This window comes from Petaurus breviceps, unplaced genomic scaffold, assembly GCF_028583685.1.
Source record: "Petaurus breviceps papuanus isolate PSGF00001 unplaced genomic scaffold, PetGlider_PUasm1.0 90925, whole genome shotgun sequence".
Lineage (NCBI taxonomy): Eukaryota > Metazoa > Chordata > Mammalia > Diprotodontia > Petauridae > Petaurus > Petaurus breviceps.
This window is the reverse complement of record NW_027187380.1, coordinates 38,085,279-38,097,067: the sequence shown is the minus strand read 5'-3', so window position 1 is coordinate 38,097,067 and position 11,789 is coordinate 38,085,279. Positions and strand designations below refer to the sequence as shown.

General features: G+C 39.0%; 1 protein-coding gene across 1 annotated transcript in view; it reads right to left on the bottom strand.

Annotated features, from left to right (window-relative positions):
- Window positions 1–828: 828 nt before the first annotated feature.
- The window catches only part of LOC138152723 (zinc finger protein with KRAB and SCAN domains 4-like), a 29,637-nt gene continuing 18,676 nt past the window's right edge, over window positions 829–11,789 (bottom strand). Inside the window, exon 7 of the mRNA XM_069076832.1 lies at window positions 829–5,265. Coding sequence (XP_068932933.1) covers window positions 5,150–5,265 — 116 coding nt within the window. The 3' untranslated portion in view covers window positions 829–5,149. The remainder of the gene's footprint in view (window positions 5,266–11,789) is intronic.

Here is an 11,789-nt window from a genome sequence, read left to right as displayed (position 1 = left end):
TTTTAGATATCATCCCGTCATATCCAACTCAACCTGTGCCCTCTGTATGTGTGTGTCTATGCACATGTGGATGTGTGTGTATGGATATGTGTACACATATCCTAATGCTGAGAAAGGTCTCATGAATTATAAATATTAAATTCCCGTGTAAAAAGATCAAATTTAACAAAGTCCCTCATGATTTTTCTTTCCTGTTTACCATGCCATGCTTCTCTTGAGTATCGTATTTGAAAGTCAAATTTTCTGCTCTGCTCTGGCCTTTTACTCAAGAATGCTTGGAAGTCTTCTATTTCGTTGAGATTCCTTAAAGTATTATACTCAGTTTTACTGGGTATGTGATTCTTGGTTTTAATCTTAGCCCCTTACACCTCTAAAATATCACATTCCAAGCCCTCCAATTCCTTAACAAAGAAGCTGCTAAATCTTGTCTTATCCTGATTGTGTTTCTACAATATTTGAATTGTTTCTTTCTGATTGCTTGCCATATTTTCTCCTTAAACCTGGAAACCCTGGAATTTGGCTACAATATTCCTAGAAGTTTTCCTTTTGAGCTCTCTTTCAGGAGGTGATCAATGGATTCTTTTCATTTCTATTTTACGCTCTTGTACTACTATCAGAGTAGTTTTCCTTGATAATTTCTTGAAAAAATGATGTCAAGGCTCTTTGTTTGAACAAGGCTTTCAAATAGTATACAATAATTTTAAAATTATCTCTCCTGGATCTGTTTTCCAGGTTAGCTGTTTTTCCAGTGAGATATTTCAGTCTTCTATTTTTTCATGATTTTTGTTTCATGATTTCTTGATCTTATAAAGTCATTAGCTTCCATTTGCCCCATCCTAATTTTAAAGTAATTATTTTCTTCAGTGAGCTTTTGGACCTCCATTTCCATTTGACTAATTCTGCTTTTAAAAGCATTCTTCTCCTCACTGGCTTTTGGGACCTCTTTTGCTATTTGGATTAGTCAATTTTTTTAAGGTGTTATTTTCTTCAGTATATTTTGGAGTCTCCTTTAGCAAGCTGTTGACTTGTTCTTCATGATTTTCTTGTATCGCTCTCATTTCTCTTCCTAATTTTTCCTCTACCTCTCTTGCTTGATCTTCAAAATCCTTTTTGAGCTCTTCCATGGCCTGAAACTAATTTGTACATTTCTTGGAGGCTTTTGATATAGAAGCTTTGACTTTATTGTCTTCTTCTGGTTGAATGTTGTGGTGACTTTGTCAACAAAGTAAGACTCTATACCCAGAGATTTTTTCCCCATTTTTTCCAGCCAATTGCTTGACTTTTTAACTCTTTGTTAAGGTAGGGATCTGCTTTCAGTATGGAGGGTTTCAGCTATTTTCACTGATACTTCTAGGGACTTGTAAATTTTCAGTTCTTCCAAGATGGTAGGATCAAAGGAGAGATGTTTACTCCTCTCCTGGCCTGTACTCTGGTCTGTGAGTGACCACAAGCACGCTTTTCTGCCTTGGAACTGTGAGGATTTCCTCTCTACCACCATCCCAAGCTTTGCCACACCAGTACTCCTCCTGACCCCAGGACCACCACCCAGGACTGTGACCCAGATCCAAGCATGGGCAAGGCAAGAGAATCTGGTCTCAGTGCCAGAAAAGAGATCTCTGCAATGCCTTTGTGATCAATCACTTGATCCCCCTACTGTCTATGGGCCAAGAGCCCCAGAAGCCGCTGCTGCTCTGGGACTGGGGCCGAACCTCACTCCTCTCTCACCCAGATATGACAGACCTTTCTTACTGACCTTCTAAGTTGTCTTTGCTGTTTGTGGGTTGAAAAGTCTGGAAACTGCCACAGCTGCCAACGATTCAGTCCCCTGAGGCCTGCTTCAGGTTTGCTGGGTATGCTCAGTATTGCTATGTAGGTGACTTTGTGCTGGCACATTTTGCACTGGACTGTGCTTCTCTCTCAGCCTAGTGAAAAGACCACTCCTGTTGACCTTCCAGGATGTCTTAGTCTGGAAATTTGTTTCACTCTGTCATTTTGTGGTTTCTACTGCTCTAGATTTTGTTTAGAGTCATTTCCATAGGCATTTGGTAGGGTTTTAGGTCAAGTTCCTACTTTTACTCCACCATCTTGGCTCTGCCTCTTCAAGTAGTGTTTTTTAGTTGGTTCTCTAGGATTCTGTATGTATGCTATCATATGATCTGCAAAAGTAATAGTTTTATTTCCTTGTTGCCTAATCTAATTCCTTTAATTTTTTTTTCACTTGTTGCTAAAACTCAACCCTGATCTTATTGGGAATGCTTCTAGTTTATTCCCATTACAAATAATGCATACTCATGGTTTCAGATAAATACTGCTCATTATTTTAAGGAAAACTCCATTTATTTCTATACTCTCTGGTGTTTTTAATAGGAATGGACATTTTTTTCCATTTTATATTTATATATTTCCATTTAATAGGAATGGAAAAGAGAAAAATTTTATTTTGTCAAAAGCTTTTTTTCTTTGATAAAAAAAGGTAATTGAGATAATCATATGATTCTTGTTAGTTTTGTTATTTATATGGTCAATTATGTTGATGGTTTTCCTAGTATTAAATTAACTTTGAGTTCCTGATATAAGTCCCACCTGGTCATAGCATATTATCTTAGTGATAAGTTGCTGTAATGTCTTTGCTAATTTTTTTTTCGCATCTATATTCATTAGGGAAACTGTTCTATAATTTGCTCTGTTTGTTTTGGCTCCTCCCAGTTCAGATATCAGCATCATATTTGTGTCATAAAAGGACTTTGATAGAATTATTTCTTCACCTTTTCTCCATATAGTTTATATAATATTGGAATTAATTGTTCCTTAAATGTTTGGTAGAATTTAGTTGTAAATCCATCTGTCCCTGGAGATTTTTTCTTAGAGAGTTCATTGATGGCTTGTTCAATTTCTTTTTCTAAAATGGAGTTAAAGGAACCGAAGCATTCTTTTTTTAACTTCATTTTTGTTTAAGTTTTTTTTATCCATGTTTTCTTTCACATCATGACTATTATGGATATGTTTTGCATGACTACACATGTGTAACCTATATCAAATTGATTGCTTCTCAATGTTGGTGGGGAGGGAGGAAAGGCGAAAATTTGAAGCTCAAAGTTTTAAAAATGAATGCTAACCTTGTTTTTACATGTAACTGATGAAAAATAAAGCACTAAATAAAAAGAAAAAATTTAAAAATAAAATGGTGTTAAAGATTTTATTTCCAGTCCTTTAAATCTGGAAAATTTATATTTTTGCAAATATTCATCCATTTCACTTAGATTGTCAGATTTATTGGCACACAGCTGGACAAAATAGCTCCTAATTACTGTTTTGATTTCCTCTTCATTGGTGGTGAATTGACCATTTTTATTTTTGATACTAAAGATTTGGTTATATTCTTTTATAAAAATAAAACTAACCAAAGGTTTGTCTATATTATTGGTTTTTTCATAAAACTAGCTCTTAGTTTTACTTATTCATTCAAGAGTTTTCTTACTCTCCATTTTATTAATTTCTCTTTTGATTTATAAAATTTCTGATTTGGTATTTACTTGGGAATTTTAAATTTGTTCTTTTTCTAGCTTTTTTGGTTGCATGTCTAATTCATTGATCTCTGCTTTCTCTATTTTGTTCATATAAGCTTTTAGAGATTTCCATCCTGAATATAGATACAAAAATTTTAAATAAATTATTACCAAAAAGACTACAGCAACTTATCATGAGAATAATACACTCTGATCATGTAAGATTTATTCCAGGAATGCAAGGATGGTTCAATATTAGGAAAACTATCAGTATAATCAATCATATCAAAAACAAGACTAGTAGAAACCATGTGATCATCTCAATAGATGCAGAAAAAGCTTTTGACAAAATACAACACCCATTCCTATTAAAAACACTAGAAAGTATGGGAATAAATCCTTAAAATAATAAGTAGCATCTATCTAAAACCATCAGCAAGTATTATATGTAGTGGGGATGAGCTAGAAGCATTTCCAATAAAATCAGGGGAGAAACAAGGATATCCATTATCACCCCTCTTATTCAGTTTGGTACTAGAAATGCTAGCAGTAGCAACAAGAGAAGAAAAAGAAATCTAAGGAATAATATTAGGTGAAGAAGAGACTAAGTTATCACTCATTGCAAATGATATGGTGACATACTCAGATAATTCTAGAGAAGTAAAAATTTACTTGAAATAATAATTTTAGCAAAGTTGCAGGATATAAAATAAACCCACATAAATCCTCAGCATTCCTATACATTTCTAACATAGCCCAACAGCAAGAAAGAGAAAGAGAAATTCAATTTAATGTTACGATAGACATTATAAAATATTTGGGAATCTACCTGCCAAAACAAACACAGGAACTATATGAACAAAATTACAAAACATTTTTTACACAAAATCAGATCTAAATAATTGGAAAACCATCAGTTGCTCATGGTTAGGTCAAGCTAATATAATAAAAATGACAATTTTATCTAAATTAATTGACCTATTTAGTGCCATACCAATCAATCTACCAAAAAATTATTTCATAGAGCTAGAAAAAATAGTAACAAAATTCGTCTGGAAGAACATAATGTCCAGAATATCAAGGGAATTAATGAAAAAAAAATGCTAGAGAGAAGGTGGACTAGCCAAATGTATCAGCAATGCCATATTCACAATGCCTATGGAGATTACAAATATGCTGATATAATTATCCATTACAAAATACGTCATGCTTGCCATATGGGGAAATAAACTAGAAAATTTATTAAGATACCAAAAGACTGAGTCCCAAAACCAGAAAGTGAAAGCCATCAAAGTAGTTATGATATTGGCACAGGTAGATAAAGTAGAAAGCACTCACATTTTCAAGCCTTTAAAACAGAACAGGCTACCTCAGGCAAAGGTCCTCCTTTCCCCACTCACAGCAATCACCCAGTGTCTGGGAAGCGTGCTCCCAGCAGCTCTGGCCCCTGGCAGTCCTCAGCAGGAGTCCTTAGCAGAAATTCTGGCTAAGTCAAAAAGGGCTTTGCGCTGCCGCTGCCTCTGCTGCTGCTGCCGCCGTCGCCACCACTGCCAGCCACCGCAGGAACACTAGCTTGGCTTCCGCTTCCTCTTGCTCCGCCCCTTCCTGCTACGTCAGCAAGTCCAACAGGGCATGGAAGATCTTTAAATCCCATAACCCTTACATTCGGCCCCATCCTGTTCGTGACGCCATTTTGTAGCAGCAAGCACCCCAAGCACGTCCTCAGGGTTTGCAGCCACCACAGGTTCCCGGATCTGCCCTGATAAAGGAAAGCAATTCAAAATGGGCCAACAAGCCTACTCCAATCAGTCAGACACACACCGTTTACCTTGTTCAGGGGAAAAAGGTCAGCACCCCAAACCTCAAAATACACAGACAGAATTATCAAGACATTAACAGATCAAGTAGACAGCTTTCCAAACTGTCCAACCATTACATCCATACCCAGTCAACATCTGGGTTTCCACATCTGGGTTTTTCAAAGCCGGGGGACTCTCAACAACGGCTTCCCAGAATTCAGATCAAATCACAGAACACTTCTCAAAGTGAGTCCCAAAACAAAGCTACACATCAGGGCCTATATAGCCCTCTCCTGGCTCAGAGAATGTAACAACCCCATTGACCCACTGGCCAATCAAAAAATATCTACTGAAAAACAAGCCTCCCACCCAAGGCTTCAGGTGCACTCCAGCCTAGGGGCAGGGAAGATCTTCTAAATTTGCATTTCCATTACACCATACCAGATTTCAATCTATATTATAAAACAGCAGTCATCAAAAGTATTTGGTACTGCCTGAGGAATAGAGAAGTGGATCAGTGGAATTGATTAGGTACATGAGACACAGTAGTCAATGACTATAGTAATCTACTGTTTGATAAACCCAAAGATACCAGCTTCTGGGATAAGAACTCACTATTTGACAAAACTGCTGGGAAAACTGGAAAATAATATGGCAGAAACTGGGCATAGACCATCTTACATCATATACAAAATAAAGTCTAAATGGGTGTACAATATACATATAAAGGCTGATACTGTAAGCAATCTGGGAGAGCAAGGAATAGTTTACCTGTCAGATTTATGGAACAGGGACGAATTTATGACCAAACAGTTAGAGAGCATTAATAAATGCAAAATGGATAACTTTCATTACATTAAACTGAAAAAGTTTTGTACAAATAAAGTCAATGCATCAAAGATTAAGAAGGAAGTCTAAAATTGGTTAAGAATTTTTACAACCAGTGCCTCTGATAAAGGTCTCATTTCTAAAATATACAGAGAACCGAGTCAAATTTATAAGAATACAAGTCATTCCCCAATTGATAAATGGTCAAAGGATATGAACAGGCAGTTTTCAGAAGAAATTAAAAATATCTATAAGCATATGGAAAAACACTCTAAATCACTATTGATTGGAGAAATGCAATTCAAAACAACTCTGAGGTACCACATCTCATTGGTCAGATTGGCTAACATTACAAAACAGGAAAATGATAAATACTGGAAAAGATGTGGGAAAATTGGGACACTAATTCATTGTTGGTGGAGTTGTGAACTGATCCAACCATTCTGGATAGCAATTTGGATCTATGCCCAAAGGGCTATAAATAAGTGCGTTCCCTTTGACCCAGCAATACCACTTCTAGGGCTGTCTTCCAAAGTGATCTTACAAGTGGAAAAAGGACCTGTATGTACAAAAATATTTATAGCAGCTCTTTTTGTGGTGTCAAAGAATTGAAAATCAAGGGGATGCCCATCAATTGGGGAATGGCTAAACAAGTTGTGGTATATGAATGTAATAGAATACTACTATTCTATAAAAATGAGGAGCAGACGGCCTTCATAATAACATGGAGAGACTTACATAAACTGATGCTAGTAAGTGATTACAACAGAAGCAGAAGAACTTTGTATACAATTACATCATATCTGTGATGACTAATTTTGATAGACTAGATTCCTCCCAGCAATTCAAGATTATAAGATAACTCCAAGGGACTCATGACCACATCCAGAGAAAGAACTACAGAGTCTGAATGAAGATTGATGCAAACTATTTGCTCTTTCTCTTTTTGTTTTGTTTTGTTTTGTTCCTTCTTTCTCATTGTTCATTCCATTTGTTATAATTCGTCTTTACAACTTGACTAATGTTTAGTGTGAAGGTATTTGGAGACCTATACTGGATTGCATGCCACCATGGGGGGTGAAGAGGGGGAAGAAGAGGAGAGGGGGAGAAAATTTGGAACTCAAGGGACTTGGGAACTAAATGTTGTAAACTAAAAGTAAATAATTTTTTTAAAGAGGAAAAATAAGGATATTATGACCATATAAGTGAAAATATCTGTTGGTAGTTAAATGTGTGGAGCTCAGAAGAGAGGATAGAAGAAGAGCTTTAAGAATAATTTGAATAGGGGGTGGAGCCAAGATGGTGGAGTAGAAGCACGACCCTCCCGCAGCTCCGGCTTCCACTCTCCCCAATCCATGTAAAAAGGGGACTCTAAACAAACTTTGGAGCTGCAGAACCCACAAAATGACACAGAGAAGCTAACCTCCCGCTGAGAACAGCCCGGCAGGCCGGCAGGAATCAGCCAGCGCAGCGCTCTGGGAGCTGAGCCCAGCCCCACACCGAGGCTTTAGCCTCAGGGCAGGCCTGACCAGCCTCGAGCCAGAGGGACTCCAGATCAGCAGCAGCTGTGGCCATTTCCAGATTTATCAACACATAGATGCGAAGGACAAGGTGAGAGGCCAGTGCATTCTGGACTTTGGGACCCAGTAAGTGGGAGTGTGTGGCTTTTACCCCCGGGGCGAGAAACCACTGAGACGCCAGCACAGCCTGCCAGCCCCACGTGGCGGCTTCAGCTCCTGGCCTGCAGAGTGTAGGGGGACCAAGCACCAGTCTGAGGGGTCATCGCTCTTGCTTTAACCTGCTTGGATCTGGATTGCAGTCTAGGGTGGAGGTCCTGGAGTGTGTGTCCAGCTTGCCAGAGCGTGTGGAGACCTCAGAGAGGGCACCCATCTAATACCTCCGGCAGCTGAGAAAACCCCAGCATTTGGGACGAAAACTCCCCTGTCTGGTGGCAGAGTCCTACTGTGGCAAAAAGCCCAAAAGTCAAATCATTGAATGGCAAAATGAGCAGGCAAAGGAAACAAAGCAGACAGAAGATTCCAACATTGCACTCCTATTTTGGGGATAAGAAGGAGCAAGGCATGGAACAGGAGGAAATCAGTGAAGTCAGAACTCCTGCACCAAAAGCTTCAAAGGAAAATACAAGCTGGTTACAGGCCATAGAGGACCTTAAGAAGCAGATAAGAGAAGTGGAGGAAAAATTGGGAAGAGAAATGAGAACAATGCAAGAAAATTATGAAATGAGAGTCAACAGCCTGACTGAAGAATATAATACCTTAAAAAACAGACTGACTCAAATGGCAAAGGAGGCTCAGAAAGGCAATGACGAGAAGAATGCCTTAAAAAGTCGAATTTGCCAGATGGAAAAAGAATCTCAAAAGCTCACTGAGGAGAATCATTGCTTCAGAATTAGATTGGAGCAAATGGAAGCTAATGACTTTATGAGAAATCAAGATGCTGTTAAACAGATCCAAACAAATGAAAGAATAGAAGGCAATGTGAAATATCTCATGGGAAAAACCACTGACCTGGAAAATAGATCCAGGAGAGATCATTTAAAAATTATTGGACTGCCTGAGAGCCATGACCAAAGTAAGAGCCTGGAAAGCATCCTCCAGGAAGTTCTCAAAGAAAACTGCCCTGATGTTTTAGAACCAGAGGGCAAAATAGAGGTTGAAAGAATCCACCGATCACCTCCTGAAAAAGATCCCAAAAAGAAAACTCCTAAGAATATTACAGCCAGGTTCCAGAATTCCCAGATTAAGGAGAGAATATTACAAGCAGCCAGGAAGAAACAATTTGAATATTGTGGAAACACAATCAGGATAACCCAGGATCTGGCAGCTTCTACACTGAAGGATTGAAGGGCCTGGAATGTGATATTCCAGAGGTCAAGGGAGATGGGATTAAAACCAAGAATCACCTACCCAGCAAAACTGAGTATCCTATTTCAGGGGAAAATATGGTCATTCAGTGGAATACAGGACTTTCAAGCATTCTTGCTGAAAAAACCAGAGCTGAATAGAAAATTTGATATTCAGATACAAGAAGCAAGAGAAGCATGAGAAGGTAAACAGGGAAAAGAAATCATAAGGAACTTATCAAAGTTGAACTATTTTTTTTTTTAAGCAATTGGGGTTGAGTGGCTTGCTCGGGGTTGCATGGCCGGTTGTTGTTTCTGGGTGTGGTGCTGGGTGTCTGGGCCCGGATTTGATCCGGGTCGTCCCGGCACTGAGGCCAGTGCTCTTGCTTGCTGAGCCACTGGGCCAAAGTTGAACTATTAACATTCCTACATGGAAAAACAATAATTGTAACTTATGAAACTTTTCTCAGTAGTTGAAGGGATTAGAAATATATATTATATATATATATATATGTCTTTATATGAGGGTATGCAGGCATATGAATACATATGTGAATGTGTGTATATATGTTTACAGGTATACATAGATAGAGGGCACGGGACCAATTTAACAGGAAGGGATGATACTTAAAAGGTGAAATTAAGGGGTGAGAGGGATATAATGAGAGGAGATGAGGAGAGACAGAGTGGGGCAACTATCTCATACAGAAGAGGCAAGGGAAAATGGTTACAATGGAGGGGAAGAATAGGAAGGCAAAAGGGAATGGGTCAACCTTATTCCTATTGAATATGGCTTGAGGAGGGAGGGAAATACACACTAAATAGGGGATCTCACCCTCCAGGAGAATAGGGGGGGAGGGGATGTGAGGGGGGATGATGGAAGGGAGGGCAGGCTGGGGGGGAGGGAAGTTGGAAGCACCCACTTTTGAAAAGGGACAGGATCAAAGTAGAGAATAGAACAAGTGGGATGTTGTGATAGTAATGGCAATTAAAGATTCCCCTGTATTGGCTTGGTTTTCAAATTGATTGTATTAAAACCCAGAGTTTGTTAATCCCACCTGTGGGATGGGCTTGTTGAGGTGAAAAGAAAGTCCTGAAGTGGGAGGAGCTGGTGATGTAGATTTGGAGAGACAAGAGAGAGGCGGAAGTTCTTTTTTGGAAGCAGCACCTCGTGGAGAGGGAGAGACTAGAGATTGCTGGTGGCCGCTTTGAATTGCCCTGGACTTTTGAGACCTTCCCCCTGAGCTGCCAAGGACTGAGGAGACATGGCTGTTTTGCTGGTACTTTGTCTGTCTGTTTTGATGTTATTTTGCCAGATTTGTCCACTGGTGAAAGACTGTCCTGTTGAAGAAGTCCTGGAACCTGGCATTTGGTTAAGAAGGCCTGAGACTGTCCTGCAGACAGAGAGTGAATACTGTCCACTGGTGAGGGACAGTACTGAGAGTGAATACTGTCCACTGGTGAGGGACAGTACTGTTGTTGCAGGGGTCTGGAGACTGTCCGGCAGACAGAATGAATACTGTCCACTGGTGAAGGACAGTGCTGTTGTTGCAGGGGTCTGGGAGCCTTTCTGTTGGTTCAGAAGCCCTGAAGAAGGATTTTCTTGTTGTATGTTTACAGAAATTCTGGGAGAGGGCTTTGCTAATGTGTTCAGGGGTTCTAGGACTGTTCTACAAACAGAGGATAAATTCATGAAGGGACTGGCAATGTATCTTATGGCCTTGCTAAGCCTTGTCTCTCCAGGAACTAAGATTGCTGAGAACTTGCCTCGTGTCAAGATGAAGAAAAGACCTCCATTTGGGTATTAAGTGCTGTGTTTAAACTTGATGTAACTCTGGGGTAGATTCAATTGTGATCCAGGGGTGGGGAACTTTTGACCTTTTTGTGTTCTATGGTTGAGCAAATGAATGTATTTTACTTATGTTTGGAAACTAATCTCCATTTGAGAAGAGGGGCTTTGTGGTGGACTTAATTAAGGTATAGCCTAGGGGTGGAGAAGTATTTGGAACAGAGACTTTGTAATTGATTGAATGATTGGAAAGTCTTGGGGTGGGGTAGGCCTTGGAGATTATTTAATCACACTTAGTAAATGCTGTATTTTGAATGATGTCATGTTTTGATCTTCTCTGTTCTGGGTTTGTTACTGAATAAAATAGAGAGCACCTATGCTGGTATTTTGAACCTGGGAAGTTGCCTTTGCTTGATATTACATTACAGATGTGGGATAGGAGGGAGGGAAATATAGTCATTCTTTTACAATATATCTGCTATGTTATTGTTTTGCATTAGCCACACATGTACAACCTATACTGAACTGCTTATCTTCCCAGTAAGGGTGGGTGATAAGGGAGGAAGGGAATGAATCTGGAATTCAAAGTTTTAAAATCAAATGTTTAAATATATATATACTATTATCAATATTGTTTTACATGTAATTGGGAAATATAGAGATCCACTATGCCCTACTGGAAAAGTTGAAACGGGTATGGGAGAAAATATGGGAGAGAGCAGATAAGAGGTGGGGATATCCTGTGGGACTGCTGTTTTGGGGGGATGGGTGGGGGAAAAACGGGGAGAAAATTTGTAACTCAAAATCTGGTGGAAACGAACGATGTAAATCAGAAGTTAATAAAGCATTAAAAAAAAGAAAAAAAAGTTCTATTTACCCTTTAGTACTTTCTCTACCATTCTTTCATTCAAGCTTTAATATGTCATTACATGTCCATTCAATCAGCATGGTCCAATTGAACTCAATTCAAGAATTGTTTCTTGAGTACTTAAAATGATATATTT